This window comes from Pavona decussata, unplaced genomic scaffold (genome assembly GCF_977016875.1).
Source record: "Pavona decussata unplaced genomic scaffold, jaPavDecu1.1 SCAFFOLD_127, whole genome shotgun sequence".
Taxonomy (NCBI): Eukaryota; Metazoa; Cnidaria; class Anthozoa; order Scleractinia; family Agariciidae; genus Pavona; species Pavona decussata.
In genome coordinates this window covers 37,241-55,000 of record NW_028145541.1, presented here as the reverse complement: position 1 = coordinate 55,000, position 17,760 = coordinate 37,241, and the positions used below count along the sequence as shown (strand labels likewise).

At 38.0% G+C, this 17,760-nt stretch overlaps 2 protein-coding genes across 2 annotated transcripts in view; both read right to left on the bottom strand.

Moving 5' to 3' along the window:
• Positions 1 to 2,958, bottom strand: part of LOC146469021 (dynein light chain Tctex-type protein 2B-like) — a 27,532-nt gene extending 24,574 nt beyond the window's left edge. The window contains exons 1-2 of the mRNA XM_085123630.1: positions 2,788 to 2,958; positions 2,551 to 2,684 (exon numbers count right to left, since the gene is read on the bottom strand). Of these exons, the coding sequence (XP_084979756.1) occupies positions 2,551 to 2,684; positions 2,788 to 2,840 (187 nt within the window). The 5' untranslated portion in view covers positions 2,841 to 2,958. The remainder of the gene's footprint in view (positions 1 to 2,550; positions 2,685 to 2,787) is intronic.
• A 6,846-nt stretch (positions 2,959 to 9,804) lies between these two features.
• On the bottom strand, positions 9,805 to 16,213 carry LOC146469020 (uncharacterized). Its single transcript, XM_085123615.1, has 5 exons — positions 15,949 to 16,213; positions 15,571 to 15,747; positions 14,086 to 14,136; positions 12,153 to 12,255; positions 9,805 to 10,319 (listed from the first exon to the last, which is right to left on the bottom strand). Exons 2-5 carry the CDS (start codon positions 15,626 to 15,628, stop codon positions 10,064 to 10,066), a joined length of 468 nt encoding a protein of 155 aa, XP_084979741.1. The 5' UTR covers positions 15,629 to 15,747; positions 15,949 to 16,213; the 3' UTR covers positions 9,805 to 10,063.
• Positions 16,214 to 17,760: the final 1,547 nt, after the last annotated feature.

Below are 17,760 nucleotides of genomic sequence, written 5' to 3'. Positions count from 1 at the left end.
CTAGTTTAAATGCAGATAAGCTCCTGGAGCGAGCTACTATCCCACAAACATGAAAGCAAAATTTTATTCAATACTTTTAATGCTCCTGGTTTCATGGCAATAAACAACACTGATGAACAGGGAACAAGCGAAGAAAAGACTGCTGGAGATTATTGAAACTATTGATTGTTGAAATTGTGATTGATGCACTGCTTCTGGAACTGTCACTATAGCAATAAATCAATAGTTCAATGTATTGTTACAATATTTCCTAGCACGCAATCTGTTAATGTACTGGGTTGTGTGGAAATCTTACAAAGTATTACACTGGCCCCGAAAGTGGTTAACCACAAAATAGACAGAGACATTTAATATTTTACATTATGTTTTTTGTCACCATTATCATAGACAAATCAATAGTTATGCTTTATTTGGGGGGAGCACTGGGATGGCACAGTGGTGACAGCACTCGCTTCCCACCAATGTGGCTCGGGTTTGATTCCAGCACCAGGGGTCCTACGTTGGTTGAGTTTATTGTTGGTTCTCGTCCTTGCTCCGAGAGGTTTTTCTGTGGATACTCCAGTTTTCCCCTCTCCTCAGAAACCAACATATCCAAATTACAATTCGTTTTGGAATCTGAGGGCCACAGGTTTGTCAGTCCTAACACTGTTAAGTGTTACCCTCGTTAAACAAAGTTCGTTCATTCATTCATGTAAACGTGCTGTTTTCTCAGAGTTTTTTCATAAGGGCCTCCCCCCAAAAGGCACACCCTCATTAAAGCACCATGTCAAATTTGCCTCACTTTATCAAGTAAATACAGTATGCAGTCAGTGCCATACCAGTCATAAAAAAAATTTGAAGGAGTTGATGCACAAGATGAGACAAGCTTTTCTGCAACTTTATTTTGCATTGTAAGTTATTGTGTTCAACATAGAGAGGACACACTCCTAATACAGATTGGAGTTAAGATTGTATGGGACAATCAACGAATTAATGGATCTTGGGATGCGTATCTGGCATTCCTCGCAGATTTTGCAGGGGCAGATGACATCATTACCAACTTGGCAAAGGAGAGAGAGCCTGGGATCAAGATCATCAAATGCACTCCCTTATAATATTTTTTGATTATTACTAGTAGATAAAATGTCAAAATACTGCAAAGTATCTTGCAATGTTCCGAATAATGTGCAGTTCCAGAAAACATCCATACTTCCCCTACAGAAGGTTTTTTGTTTTGCACCCCCCAGGAAAATTCCAGTTTAGCTTCATACTTTGCTTCTAAAATTTTGACTTTTCATAGGCTGGGTATCGATTTTTTCTGGAACTACACAATATATTTGTCCTGCAACTTGCAAAGCAATTTCATTGCAAGGCATTAGTTGTGTAGAGGGGTTGTTACACATACAATTTTGTCAGCAACTTGTCTCAAAGCAGTGCTGTGTTGTAAGATGTGGACAAAAATTGCCTCATGTAACAGAATATGGAATCTTTCAGCATTTTTAGTATCATCATCATCATCATCACTACTATTTTCCCCTTATAACGTATGTACAGTGGAACCCCGATTTTACTATCGTTGATCTAACAATATTCCCGATTTAAGGATCAACATTCTGTCTCCCAGCAACATTTTTTTTTTAAAATCGGGAGTTCGTTTACAACGATATCCCGATTTAACGAGATGATTTTGCTGTACCCTTGCCATATCGTAAAATCGAGGTTCTATAGGCCTTATCACGGTTTTCGACGCCATTTTGACGAGTAGGCAAACAGGCTTGAAATAACAGTGTTTGTATGGAAATCCGATGTCAAATAATTTTCATAAAACATCGCTTCTGAAAAATTCATGAATTGGAAACTTTTGGCATTAGGAAAATGATTTTAAGAAAAAAATTGGAGGGATGTAGCAGTGTCAGAAAGCGTCCAGTTGTGTTTTGAACTTTCCATACATTTCCCTGTATTTTTTTCCCACGAACTTTTTTTAGTAGCAGCTCACGGCTGGTTCACTATACAGACAAATGTATGGAAAATTCAAAACACGACTGGACGCTTTCTGGCACAGCTACATCCCTCCATTTTTTTTTCTTCAAATCCTTTTCCTAGTGCCAAAAGTTTCCAATTCATGAATTTTTTCAGAAGCGATGTTGGAAAGATTTCCGCACAGCCCCATGCAATAATTATACATGCATCACTGTCACACTAACCCTCTTACACAAAGAACGAGCATGAATAGAGTTTGAGTCGCAAAATGTATACATAATTAATGTAGGGGGTTGTGCGGAAATCTTGCCGCGATGTTTTATCAAAATTATTCAACATCGGATTTCCATACAAACACTGTTATTTCAAGCCTGTTTGCCTACTCGTCAAAATGGCGTCGAAAACCGTGATAAGGTCTATTGTATACTGAGGTAACAATTAGTCAATTTTGGCATATTAGGCAATTATCATGCAGTTCTAATTTTTAAAAGCTACGGGTGAACTTCTAAATGTGGCCATAGATTTTAAGTAGTAATGTTAGGTGCCATTTTTTTGGTTTTACTAGCTGCAAAGCGAAAATATTTCAACTACCTTTCAACTTTTCTTTCACTGTTTCGGAGATGTGTTTACTCCAAGAGGTTGCCTCTTCTGAAATGTACTGCTTTCCAGATAACTCTTCATTCAAAACATCGTGAATTATAGCTTTCACAGCAGCAGGACGAAACCTGAAAACCACAACAGATTTTGAAACATCTCGACGAGTCGCACAGTGCTATCAATCTAGCCGCTTCAAATAGCTTTAACTGAGATATAAAATCACAGACTTACTTGCGCTTGAAGTTAGGTCGTATATTATATGAATTTGACAGGTCCTCGGGCATTCTATAATTTAAAAATCTGCGATCATTTAATGAATCTTCGAAAAGATTACTCGGCTGCTTCAAATATGGCGGCGAAGTCAGGTGGCAGGTTGTCAAGACGACCACAGAAACTTGTACCCAGTCCTAATTAGAAAATTTCGCAGACGTGGCGGCTACACCTGGTGCAAACTTTTGCTGTTTTTGTCTGTTTGTTTGTTTGTTTGTTTGTTTTTGCGTGCCCAATAAGCTCGATAAAAAGTATCACGATTTTTAAATCAAGTTTTCGAAACCGGTAACATGTACTCTGATCGTGTGTCAGTGTCAACACTTCAGCCTCGTTACCCTAGCTTTTCCCTTGCGCACTGGAAGAACACTTCAGGACAAGGTTGACGATAAATATCAAACAATAATAATAATAATAATAATAATAATAATAATAATAATAATAATAATAATAATAATAATAATAATAATAATAATAATAATATTATTAATAAATACTAAACCCAACTGAAACTTTGGAACATTTTATATAGATTCCACGGAAGGTAGATTAGATCCGCAAAAACTTTGAACAACTTTTAAATCGCTATAAGAAAATTCGACGTCAGCTCTCTGTTGGACGACGGATGTATGCGTAGTTCTTGCTGTTCATCTATCTAGTTAATTGTCAAATAAATAATTTTTTAGGTGTTAATTAATGATAATTAATTATTAGGTTTTCTTAACTTTACTTAATCTTAGTTGAATAGATTTTACTTTATATTTTTTGTTAGTCTCCCCAATTAGTAGGGCACTTATGCTCGGCTATCCAGATTTGAGACTTAAATAAAGTTGTTATTATTGTTATTATTATTATTATTATTATTATTATTATTATTATTATTATTATTATTATTATTATTATTATTATTATTATTATTATTATTAGGCAGAACGCCAAATGCAGAATGTAACACTTTGTGCTCATCTAAAACATTTAGGGTTAGGTGACGAATGATGTTAGGTCTAACGACTTCTCTGTACTATTTACTTGAAGCTTGTCAGTTGTTGTTATGGCAGACATTTGACGTTATAGGACACAGGACTTATACGGATTCGGCGTTCAGCGCTCCGCAAAATAATACCCGGCTACCGTTCCACGGATGGCATCCCACGGCACCTGAAAACCAGAAAATATGTCAAAAGTTGGAAGTATCGGGCAAGACTCTAAACGGTTTTCAGTCACTTTCAATCACAAAAGCACAGCCACATAAATAAAGTGCAGCCAAAAGCATCATGAAACCGAAAATGTCTGCTAATGAGTTGTAGGCTCAAGCTCCAAGTACTTCAAGGCAATTTAATTCCAGATCGACCAACCAACCATAAGTTACAACAGCTTTTCATTGGGGGTGTTGCCATCCGAAAATTCAAAATTGGTACTTTCAATTCAATTCAATTCAATTCAATTTTTAATCACACTTATTCGAATGAAATACAATATATTTTTATGGTAAGAAAAAAAAAATAAACATGCAGGGCAATTTATTTAAGTGATTTTACCTTCTAGGGAAGAAGTGCGTAGTGGCCAAAGGAGCAAGGATTTCGTGTTGTCACTACCTCTGTGCAGTTACAAATAAAATGGGGGGAAGTAGAATTTATAACACTGGTTGTAGAGCTCTGCTAGTTAAATTAGGCTTGGGAGAGGAAACTACATCAGTAAGGGAAAAAGTGTTTACAGCAAATACATAAGTATATAGTATACGTTAGAAAAAATACAACGATATACGATAAACCACACATAATATTCCAAAACATACAATCAGCAACTTGTTACCATTCTCAACCGGTTCTTGTACCAAAGCCAATACATCTTAACAGATCGCAATTTCGATCTATATATAATACAGTCAAACCTGTATTAAGCAGTCATCCTTGGGGAATGGTTCCCACTTTTGAGATAAGCACAAGCATAAGCGTGACAAAAATGGTGTGGGAACAGCGTGAAATAAGCGTAAGTTAAGCATAAGCATAAGCGCAAGAAAAAGAAACTTTTTCCATTCCTTGTGCTTGTGCTTATTTCACGCTTGTGCTTATTTCACAAGTGGGAACCGGCGTGAGGTAAGCACAAGCACAAGCAAGATGATTCCGCTATCTTGAATTATTTTTCCAGATCTCCTCCAACGTTACTGCGCTTGCGTATGCCTTACTTTCTTGTGCGTCTTCTTGTGCTTGTTTCACATGTGGGAACGCCGCAAGCTTATGCTTGTGCTTATCGCACAAGTGGGAACCAGGCTTAAGCGTCCGTTTAATACAGATTGACTGTTAAATACAGGTTGCACAGAATACACGTAATACACAATAAAAACGACGTTTTATATAATACTTGATAGCTTTAGTGTACAGTTTTTGCACAAGAGCGCTCAAAAAATCACTATTTCGAAAATTTTGAAGATTGGCTTGCTCAATTCCTTTCTCACCCTCAAAAGACCTCCAATATTTCGTTTGCATGAAACGAACTTAAAGGGTCGTGGGAGTTGTTGTGCTGACTCTCGCGAACTTTTTCACCACTCTGGCAAGCTCACACTTGCCGCGTGAATATTCCAAAAGAAAAAAAATCAAGCAGTTTTCATTTGTAGTCAGTCCGAGCTCAGGATATATCTTCTTTAGGACGATACCTCCTAATATTGAGGTATTTTTAGTACGGTTTATGACAATGTGGTGAAGCAGATTTTAGCAAGAGATATTGGAATCCAAAAAGAAAACTGGGGGTAACCAAGATATGTGGTAACATACAGCATTTTTCTCAAAATTGAAGCTTAATCATCTCTGAAAAATGCGTAGTTGCCCCTAATTTTCGATTCCAACAACCCTAGTTAAGATCTTCTTTTTTCCGAATAGCTATAAACCCCGCAAAAATATATTTGTTTTTGGAAGCATCTCCCGAGAAGTCCGAAGTGCGCAGAACTTATGCGCGGTAACAAAAGAAGGCACCGTCTCCGTAACACGCCAAACTAGATATGGCATCGCGAAAGTAACAAAACAGTTTATTAAAATTGTTAATCAGGATAACTGGAAGAAACGAATTAATCACAAAAGGTAATTAAAAACTTTGAATTTGAAAAAAGAAAGGAGTTAATACCACAAGACCTGCTGGGGGAGTTAAGTGAAAAAAAAAATCAAAAGCTCCTGTGAGCCAATTGGTAAATGAAAAAGTTAATAGTGGTAACCGTAAAGCGGTACTCGCATCAAACTACGCTACAAGAATTCGTGGGCGCCATGCCGCATTGCGGGAATGCATTTATACACATGTATAAAGTTATTTGCTTAACGTGCAAAACAATTGAATTACATACGCACCCTGATCTGTTCGATACACGAAGAAACGCAAAGGTGGACGTGTACGTTCTTTTGGTGGTTTTATACGTGGTTGCCAATCGACAAAACAAGCGTCCAGTTTTTCTCTAAAGAACCTCCGTAATTTTTTCCTCGCGTCGTGCTGTTGCAGAATGAAATTTGATACATGTAATAGGTTTTGGTTGCCTAGCACGTAAACTAAATCTTATTGTTTTCAGCATAGAAATATTCCTTTCTACGTCAGCGTTTTATAACATCGGAGGAAGCTTTATATCTTTCTAAAATTGCCATTTTGACGTTTTAAACACAATTTGGACGAGATTTAAACGAGCTCTGAAAACGTATTACACGCGTATTGAACTAGTTTTGACCGCATATTATATGAGTTTCAAACGAGTTTTGAACGCATTTTATATATATAAAACGAGTTCAAAACGCGTTAAATACGCGTTTAAAACGGGTTCGAAACGAGTTTAATACGCATTCAAAACGGGTTTCAAACTCGTTCAAAACGCGCTTAAAACGCGTTCAAAATGTGTTTACTACACCTTCAAAACGCTTTCAAAACCTGTTCAATACGCGTTTAAAACGCATTCAAACGCGTTTAAAACGCATTAAACACGTTTAATACGCGTTCAAAACGCGTTTAAAACGCGTTTGACATGCGTTAAAAACGCGTTTAGTTTGTGTTCATTGCGCGTTTAAAACGCGGTCAAAACGCGTGTAATAGGCGTTAAAAACGCGCTTAATATGCGTTTAAAACGCGTTCAAAACGAGTTTAACACGCGTTAAAAACGCGTTTAAAACGCGTTTAAAACGCGTTTAAAACGCGTTCAAAACGCGTTTAATACGCGCTCAAAACGCGTACAATACGCGTTCAAAACGCGTTAAAAACGCGATTAATACGCGTTTAAGATCCATTTAAAACGCGTTCAAAACGCGTTTAATATGCGTTCAATACGCGTTCAAAACGCGTTTAAAACGCGTTCAAAACGCGTTCAAAACGCATTAAACACGTTTAATACGCGTTCAAAACGCGTTTAAAACGCGTTTGACATGCGTTAAAAACGCGTTTAATTTGTGTTCAAAATGCGTTTAAAACGCGGTCAAAACGCGTGTAATAGGCGTTAAAAACGCGCTTAGTATGCGTTTAAAACGCGTTCAAAACGAGTTTAACACGCGTTCAAAACGCGTTAAATACGCGCTCAAAACGCGTACAATACACGTTCAAAACGCGTTAAAAACGCGATTAATACGCGTTTAAGATGCATTTAAAACGCGTTCAAAACGCGTTTAATATGCGTTCAATACGCGTTCAAAACGCGTTTAATACGCGTTCAAAACGCGTTTAATACGCGTTTAAAACGCGTTCAAAACGTGTTTAATACGCGCATAATACGCGTTTAAAACGCGTTCAAAACGCGTTCAATGGCTTTGTTCATGCCCAGTCTTCCCAGTCTGAATGAAATCCAAGATGGCTGCCGGTACTCAGTCAGACTCCAGCTGCAGTCGCTTTCTTGCTCATTTTAAAAGCTAGCATTGCGCATGAAGGTCATTGGAATTATGATTCAAAGCATTGCTGTTCTTTTTGGCATTTAATGGAGTCAAGATTCATCAAAGAAGGTTTGAAAGTAATAGTGTTTTCACAAATGCAGTTCAGTGTACGACCAATAATAAAATTGTAAGCTCATGTTTTTTTTTGTATCAAAGCTTTCCTTGAAAGGAAGCCAGTTTCAAATACTTATATCAGTTGCTCATCTTGGTTTTATGTCTTTATATGTATAACATACAAAAAAATACAGCTCACTCTTGTGGTAATAAGACAACGTATACAATTCCTTTCTCTTTCTTCCGAACCATTTGTTATTGTTGCACATTAATTAAAATTTGCCATGGTTAAGATTAAAACTTACAACAAAGAAACTGTGAATTATACATGTGAAAAGACCATATTCGTATTCTTGGTATTGAACTGGATCGAGCTTGCAATGGAGGCTCAGGCGGGGGAATATATTAGAAACCATTTGCATGTGAAAAGATTTCCCCGCATAAGCCTCGTGTGCAAGCTACAATTTACTACCACTTGTTCTGCTAACTAGACAAGAGCTCCAAGTGAAGAAAAAAATATACTAAAAATCACTATTGGGTTATTCCTCTTGAACATGGTCAATCATGGTATTCCATGGTTGGCAAAAAGTGACACAAAATTGTTAGAGTTTTATTTTATCTTCCTTTCTGTTATAGTTATTTTAGTGTATCTGCAAAAATTTATGCTGTAAATATGTTGAAACATAAAAACATTTTTACTTGTGTATTAGCGAATCTATTATCTAGCGCATGAGTGACACTCGTGGTTGGACATGGTTGGACATGGTTTTCCATGGTGTTCAGTAATTTTACTTCAGTGTTTATAAATGTGATCTAAAATTGATGAAAATCACTTTTCTTCATCCTCACACACATCAACTGCAACTTTCTACACAGTATCTTTCAATACTTGATAGTGATATTTTTTAACCATGGTTGACCATGAACCATGGTCAGCAGTAAAAGAGTCACCATGGTCAGGCATCATGGTCACAACACTGTCGACCATGGTCAACCATGGTTGGCAATGAAAAACCATGGTACCATGGGCACCCTGACGCCGGGGTAATATTATGCTTGTATCGAGTGGGAATAGATGAAGAAGATGCCCAAAACTTATGTTGCGTTTTTCATTAAGGTATCAGCTTAGTTTCCGTGTCTTTGTGTCTCAAGGTGATGCACGTTTTTGAATCTCTTTTGCATTTCGTAGTTGGCAGTCACCGGCTATGTGACGCCATTGTCTACAATCACCGAATGCCAGATTTTCGACAGGGTGAGTGATTAATTCGAGGGCCTGTGTGCCACTTAAAATAATTTACCCAAAGCTTTGTTTTGATATTATGATTGAAAAGTACACAGTGAAGCCATAGAAAGACATTTTATGAGCCCATGGGTAACATTGCCGTTATTTAAGTTCAAAAATTTGGCTGTTAATTTATTTTGCATTTATAGCATGTTGTTCTAGATCTGTTTCGGGCATAAAAGTAACCTAAGTTTTGAATGTATTTCTGTGGAACAGAAGAAGAAGACCTAGAAAAGCAATAGATGTACTATTTCAAGATCCGTGGCTGGCTGTGGGTTGATACGTGGCCGGCCAAAGTTAGGAAAAATTCCGTCCGGGCGGAAGCGGATTTTTAACTGAACTGAATTGAAAATCGTTTTTTGCAGGTTAACGCGTAAGGAAGCCGTATTTGGAAAAACTAACTACACCTACCTATGAGCAAAATATGAGCAAAATCAATTTTTTGACTTGTGCCACCAAAAGTTGATTTCGGTCGATATTTGTGGAAAGCCGCTCTTAATACGCGTTCAAAACTTGTTTAAAACGCGTTCAAAACGTGTTCAGAACTCGTTTAAAATGCGTTCAAAACGGGTTTAATACGCGTTTAAAACGCGTCGAAAACGCGTTTTAAACGCGTTTTGGACACTTTTGGAACGCGTTTTGAATTAAAATATGTTTTGAACGCGCTTTTAACGCGTTTTTAAAAGATTTGCACTTCGCCTCGCTTTCAGAATGAGGTTCACGGCAATTCGGAAAGGTCTATTGATAAGTGATGTAAAATACATTTACTTAATAGTAATCTTTATTCAGATCTCGTTTACAAGGATACAGACACAACGAGAAAAAAAAAGCAATACCGACTTACGCTATATGTACAAGAAGTGCTTGCTTACCTTTGTGTACGTATTGGAAAAAAGGTTTTACATACAACGTGCATAGCCTTACTATCATCTACATTTAACATGCAAGAGCTAAAACGGTGAGAAATGAACAAAATGAATTTGTCTCTTAGGAGTCTTCTGAACTCCGTGTCGTTAATCTATATGGTGTTCTCGCCAATTTCCACTCTGGCACGAGGCAAGCTCACTTTGTTTGCGTCCATGATTATCAAGTCCATGTAGTCCTGATAATCCACATTGGTGGCGGTGTTTAAATCACTTCCACTCCTAATCTCTGGCAGGTAGTGGTCCCACCTCGTTGGCTCATTTAATCTTCTATCAGAGAGAGGTATCGCGTGCGTGTTCGCTATTATTGTTTCACTGTTCCTATGATGGATATTCCGGCCCGTGCGTGTCCTGCAAATTACAAATTAATTCCGTTAGAGCTGTTTTCAGCTAACTGTCGAAAGTAATTCGCGTTTGCTTCGGTTTTGCATTACTAAAATCTGTGAATAGTTAGCAAAACTCGTGCCACTTTCTCAACCAATGAGAAACAAGACCAAAACCAATCGTGTTTTGGCCGCACACGTTTTCCCGCGCTTGGCACCAGTTACATGTATTTGCTTCGAATTCTGATTGCCACGTTGTGTTGCTTACATCTGTTGCGATTGACCAGAGTAATTACTTTGGTCTTGGTTTTACGACACTCAATTGAAAACCGCTCTAAAATCTGTAAGACCACAGTGACAAACCGGTGAGTGATGCCGGATCGATCTCTTGTAGACCTGGATCAACAAATTATTACAAATGCAAAATATAGACGACAGACTGATCAACAAATTATTACAAATGCAAAATATAGACGACAGACTGATCAACAAATTATTACAAATGCAAAATATCAGACTGATCCTAATCATGGTAGAGGTGGCGAAACTTTAAACAAAAAGCTCACTTTTTTTGCCGTTCAGCCCCCGAGTAAGGTTTGTGCTGAAACCGAAATATCGGGCTAATTTGTTATAAGGTAATATATATTTCAGTAGTTCTGAGCAATTTTGTTTATTTTTCGCCACCTCTGCCGTTAGGATCAGTCTGCGGTCCATATTTTACATACAAATTAAAAACTGGTTTGATTCTCAGTTACCACTAACAAACCTAAGGGTGGGGCTACCCTCTGCCAAAAAAAAGGAAGCCCTAAAAGGTTGAAATTTTGTAAAAATCTCGACACACTTTCACCCCCTCTCCCACAATTTCAGTTTGGCCCAGGGAACTTAAGGAACGACGACGGGAATGGCAACGAAAACGTCACCCGAGCTTTATTTCATTTTTACTTCTTCGCGATTATTTCAACTCGCTCAACGTTTACAAAAATGGCGAACTATCCAGGAACCAAATTGGTAGGAGTGGCGTACAAGTTAAGAAAGAAAATGAAAAATTCACCGTCGTGCGTTCACGTTCTCCACAAAGCCTTAAATGTGGTCATTTCACGTTGTCGTTTTGCAGAGGACGGCAAAGAAATGTACCAAAATGCAAATCCACTAAGGGGAAAAGTATGACTGAATCATGAAACAAAAAAACAGTGTTTCTTCGGTAACCTGATGTCAAACAACGTACGTGAAACTGAATATTTTTGAAATAACTTTTAGTATTAACAAAACTTGAAAGAGATTTTGTTGATCATAGGTGAGATTAGTTGCTGTGCTAGGAAGCATTAAGTTGCTTCATTAAGTTTTTTACAGCAATGCTAGATGCTCCCTAGAAACTTTATAAACGCGATCGGTGTTAAAATAGTAAACATGACCGTTGTGAACCTTCCATCATATGCATCTTATTATCCAATTTATTATTTTAATCTTTTAACTTTCTTATTAACCTTTTATTCACGGTAAATCATCAGTAAAATAGAAAAGAACTATAAAAATATAGAAAAAAATGTGTTTTACACGATTGCCATGTAGGAGCACAAAGAAGACAATTATCAAATTAAGATCGCTGGGGAAGCTAGGAAGGGATAAGGAAAGAAGGCAATCTCGTTGCTAGAGGCTGCGTTCTTTTGGGTCAGCACCAAGGAAGCAATGAAATGTGGCCTCTGCTGGCCTAAGCTCGATCTTGGGGACGAAATTGGAAAGAAGGATAATTTCTGCCTCTCTCCTACTCATCGTACGCTGCCCGTCCCCTTTTTTCGCTCGCGTATTTTCGCGGCATTTCCCTCATTTTTCTCTTCGCTTTGATGGTGAACTGCACACTTACTCTTTCAACTTGTGTACTCTGATGGTGACGATAGAAGTCATCAATATGACGACAAACAGGAACAGCACAGAAAAGCAGAGAAACCCTATGGCCAGATAAAGGACTGGGGAGAGAAAAAAAATGCATCAGATAGCGTAGAGCCAGTGACTATCTCAACTTTTTAGACGCTGGCACAAGACGGCTTATGCACATGGCCGAACTATGTTGAAAGAGTCATTACCAAAGATAGTACGTCAAGACCCATAATCCGAAACAAAGCGCCCCGTTGGCTATAATCATCTTATGTCCAACAAGCGCGAGTGGCATGGAATAATTGTTTTGATTTGCTGATTTTGCTTTGCAAGAACAACCATGTTATAATGGCTCTTGTTATATACCTAGACTCAACAAAACGAGCACTGTGATTGGTTGATTCTTGGTCTCGTGCCCCTGATACAAATGCATCCCGACCAGGATATAATTCCACAGTTGTTGCCCTCTCAGTTGTTTGTTTGCTTTGCTGATGTTGTTGAAGGGAAAGTATAAATATATAACAAAGCACTTAATGCATGGTCCCTCGGGAAACTAGTTAATTTTGTTTTCCCTCGACTTCGTCTCGGGAAACATCAGGGACGAGTTGCATAAAACTTAACGGCGGGCGTAAATGCTTTCGTCAGACGTTAAAAAAACTGAATGTGACTGGGTTGAAGGTCTGGCGTTAGCAGTTACGCCCGACGTTAAATTTTATGCAACTCACTCCGGGACTCTCGGAAAAACAAAACTAACCTTCCCCTCGGGACCATACATTAAGTGTATAATATACCACGGCCGCTAGACAAATCAATTCATTGAACTTGCATTATACAATGATCCAGTTTTCAATAAACAATCATATACGCAGTACAGATGATTGACTAAACTATCCCAGACGAAAACCTATGTCTCTAGCCAAAGACGAATCCAAACCTCAAGTCAAGTCTGAAACCCACCCTCGAACGCTTGACTTGCTTCTCTTAGTGAAACAAAATACAGTCCGCGCCTCAACCCCTGCGGACCTCAGTTTTGGTCTAAAGAATAACCTTGGGGGGGGGGGGGGGAGGGGGTCCGGGTCGTCCGGCCTCTCCCTCTGCGAATACTTATACTACTATCCGAATCGTAATTGACTGAACAATGATTGAGTTCGCTAAAAACAAAAAACAATCAACGAAACGAGCGGTGAAAAAGCCATCATATCAAACTTTGCCAGTTGCTGTTGTTGGAATTTTTCATTAAATATTACTCCGCCCTGGGGTTTCTTTTAGTATTTATGAGCTTTTCTTGCTGGTGGATGGTTCACTCAGTGTGGAATGGGCAACTAAAGTCCTATTTATTTATTTGCCGGTTCAATTTGTTTAGGAAAACAAAACTTTTCAATTTTTGTACACATGATATAACCCACATGTATTCTGATTAGCAGTCACCCCAGGCGCACATACCGTCGGAGAGTTCTGAAGCTGTTTTTATCTGTTTGAATCGCGTTCACCTTAGGAAAGTTAGCTGAACTTTTTATTTACAAACGTTCTTTAGTAATCAGAAGCTGTTTGATGATATCTTTTGAAAGCTTTTCAGTGCAATGGTGGAAAAGTGAAAATCCTGCGGAGAGTTTTGAGCAAATAATTCTCAACCGGACTCTACTGCGCATGTGCCCCACCTGACATAGTCCCTTTAAAGATTGACAACGACATTCTCCACCCACGTTTCCTGGGACCAAAAATAAACTCCTTGAAATTTCCTCATCATCACAAGAAACGCTATGTTTTAAGGTTTTCAAGACAAAAACACAACGAAGCATGAAAACGTACGGGTTTATAACCGCATCCGGTCGAGAGCTTTCCGTTAATTAATCTTATCGCTGCGTATTTCCATTTTCCAGAGTGGACCCATAAAATTAAAATATGCCTTATGTACAACTTACGGTGATCGTCATTATCCAGTATGTCGTCGACCACATCGCCATTTGCTAACCCTAAAGGAAGTGAATGAATATCGAACAATTATTAACGGGGCAGTGTCACCGATTTTTTGTGTAACTTTGAATAGCCAAAAAACATATTTGAATCGATGGAATCGTCAAAATAATGGTTCAGTTTTGTTAAAATAACCCTAATAATGCATAGAAACTAGTATAAATTATCTTTTGCTGGGGATGGCTAGGATGGAAATGGATTGCAATTTCATGTTAGGAAAAAGGTTCTTTGTCAAATATTTGAGCCGTTTTAACGAAAATATAGCAAAATCGCCGTGACAGTGTTCCTTTAATGGCAACCGAGTCGCGCATTCAGCCTGAGATAGCCCGCCTGTGAACAGGTTCTTGGTAGAGAATAGTTGTGCAGATATAAGTATTATTGTTTTAGTGCAGAAAATTTCTTTCGGCAATTTTTTGTTGGTGGTCATTTCCTTTAGTGTCATGTGTGTTTGATCGAGAACTGATTCGTTAAGGAGAAGTTTGGTGCTCGTTACTAGTTATTGGAGGTTAAAAGTAATTGAAAGACGTAAACTACGGCCTGAAAGGGCAATTTATACCCGATATTTTGACCACTAAAACCAAATTTCTTTAGAGGCTTGGATGAGGAAAATTTGTCCTGCCTCTGTGAAGAGTAAGTTGCACGGGATAATAATTTTATATCAATTCGTTGCATTTCAGCAAATGGTACACACTAATGGACCGTACATATTTTGAGCTCTCCTTCATGCAAGCCAGCATGCTGTGTCCATTGCAATTTAAACTTCGCGTGCAATATACGCCAATGCGTCTCAGAACTCCTACTTGTACACAGACTATAAATATCTCTTAATTTAACACGTTACCAAAAATATCAAACATTCTTCGCTGCCGGATACGCGAAGTAGAGCCTGCTCTTACAATTAAAGCTACATAATGCAGTTACGATGTCTGGAAATCGAATTAAAACTATTGATTGACTAAACATAGAATATTCCAAACTTACTTAAATAAAATCATAGTAACGAGTTGTGTTTATCCGTTTGTTACTCATAAATCCAAGGCTTTATGCTTAATACTCGCCAATGACGTCAGAACTCATACCGGCATTGCATTGAAAGTTTAATTTCGCACATTCCTGAATTCTGTTTAGTATTATTCCCGATTATTTAAGCTATGCCCGACACTTCTCGTCTTTATAGTCAATATTTTTTTGAAGCTTCGTGTAAAGAATCATTTCACAAGATACAGTTGTTAATTTAATGATAAAGTAGTCATTTAGTTATTTCAAGCAACCACGAAATCTAAAATTGATATTGTATTACAAACTTGTGAATACTAAATGAGCGGTTTTGCTAAATTTTGAAATATTTTTTTCGCTCTTTAATTTCTTACTTTGGTCGAAAATTTTCATCTTAATTTACAGAAGTAGTTTGTATTAAAAGCAAACTCACTTACCTGTTAGAGTCAGGACAAACCAATAGCTCAAAAGAAAATTGTTCTTGGCAGATTCCATTAGTCGAAATTACTGATATGTAATGAACGAAGAAATGGCAGCTTCGCTAACTCCGCTCGTCCCGCAGATAGCAAATCGATGAAACAATTCAACACAGAAGAAGACAACGCAGTCTTTTAAGGCTGGTTTCCATATGATCGCAGACGATCGCAGACCTTATTGCGATCTGCGATCTGCGATCTGCGATCCGCGATCATATGGAAACCAGCCTTTAGATAGAACATGGTTCTATCTTCTGCGATCGTCTGCGATCAATTGCGATTGTTTGCGATCTGCGATCTGCGATCTGCGATCCGCGATCATATGGAAACCAGCCTTTAGCCGACAAGCTGACCTTGACTAAAATATTGTTTTTCTGACTTTTCTTACGTGCTTTGTTTCATTACGGCAAGAATTCATTCATAAATTTAGTTCTTCATTGCATAACGGTTCTCCCTTTTCCTTGACCTTTTTCGGTTAACGGTTCTTTCGTTTACAAAACGATCCTCGGCTTTCCAGCTTCGCAACTTACTTCGTCTCAGGAAATTGACTTTGGCGAGGCAAATATTCCGTGTCTCTCGCCAGCTAATATCGAAGCTTATGATGAATAACTCACGTTAGCACTAGCCAAGCGTATCGAGCTATTATTTGTTTCAGTTTAGCACTTTTTTGTTCAAAAACAATACAGAATGAAAACAAGAAATGATGATGCGAAAATGGTAGCCACAATCGCTTTAAGCCCTTATATACTCCTTTTATGTTTTCAAAACCTGAAACTGTATTTTAAGCCACCAAGCCCTTATATAAGTGAAAAGTTATGAACAAAAAACCAAAGGATAGCACTGATTTATTTGTACTGTATTTCGTTACTTGCCAAAAAATATAGGCACGTTATTCGTCCACAAGGGATATGAGGGAGAGCGAAAAACTGACAAGGAAAAAATGAGAACGAAAAAAGTTATAGCAACATGTAAGGGACAGCTGCGGTGCTTAGAGAGTAAAGGGGAACAAATAAACACTTCTACTCTCTTTGTAAGCTCTTCTTTCAACCATCATGTTCTTAATTCCAAGCTAAATTGCTAAAACGATGTACACTGTAATGCCAATCAGGTAGACGTAGGCACACATGTGCTGAATCGATAGCAGTTTTTTTTCCCGGCTCTATGGAAGCAGAACGAAAGCAGTACGCATAGGAACATTAAGATTACTAGGGGTTTGCGGAAAAGAAAGTCATCACGACGGTAAAACTTTATTTATTTATTTATTTATTTATTTATTTGTAATTTGCACTCCCGCTTGCTAAAACAAACAAATTCAACATTAAAGGGTAGAGGGGTACAATACAACTGATACAATACAATACAATATTTATTTTGCCATATACAACATTTACAGATGGAAAAAAATAAAGAAAATTGATGTAAGAAAATAAATGGCGAGAAAACCTGAAAGAAACCACGAGGTAAAGAAAGAAGTGGACCGTTTCACTGAGATTTATGACTGAGCGTGTAGTTATACAACGTAGACTTCTTCAGTGCTAGTACACTCCAAAACGAATGCAAGTAAATATTAGACCAGTCTTAGAATAATAACGAATAAAATGGCATCACACGACTGACGGCATATAATTCATGGTAAGGTAAAGTGACTATAAGGGGTATCGAATGGTCTCATTCAATTTAAAAGTGCCCGCAAAATTTGGCCTCTGCTCGAATTGCTCGCAAAAATTACACGAGTGCTCGCTTGCTCGTGCTCGCAATATTTTGCAACTGCTCGCATGCTTGCATTCTCGTTGACATTTGCTCGATTGCTCGAACTTTTGTTAATGCGCCTTTGTAGTTATTTTTTATCCATATATAAACGATATCAGTTAAAACAAAAAGGTTAAAACATCCTTACCTCTGGCTTCAGTCTTTCTTCAACTGAGTTCAGCCTGTAACTATTGTTCTGTTTTGGAGGTGCCAGCTAGATTATTAGCTATTACTTGGCGCAAATTAAAACAATGTATCCTATCAGCTGTCCTATGTTAAATAAAAGAGAGATTCCGGCTAGCGGAAAATTTACGAAGTACTCGAAGTGTTCGCTGCTCGCCATCTGTATTTTCTAAAGTGCTCGTTGCTAGCAAGAAAAATTTGTCAACTGCTCGTGCTCGC

Excerpts from the sequence above, each read along its gene's own strand:
- LOC146469020 (XM_085123615.1), bottom strand. The coding sequence starts at position 15,628 with ATGGAATCTGCCAAGAACAATTTTCTTTTGAGCTATTGGTTTGTCCTG. Across the intron at positions 14,137-15,570 it reads GTTTGTCCTGACTCTAACAG|GGTTAGCAAATGGCGATGTG; the intron begins GTAAGTGAGTTT and ends CACTTCCTTTAG. Across the intron at positions 10,320-12,152 it reads AGAGTACACAAGTTGAAAGA|GACACGCACGGGCCGGAATA; the intron begins GTAAGTGTGCAG and ends TGTAATTTGCAG.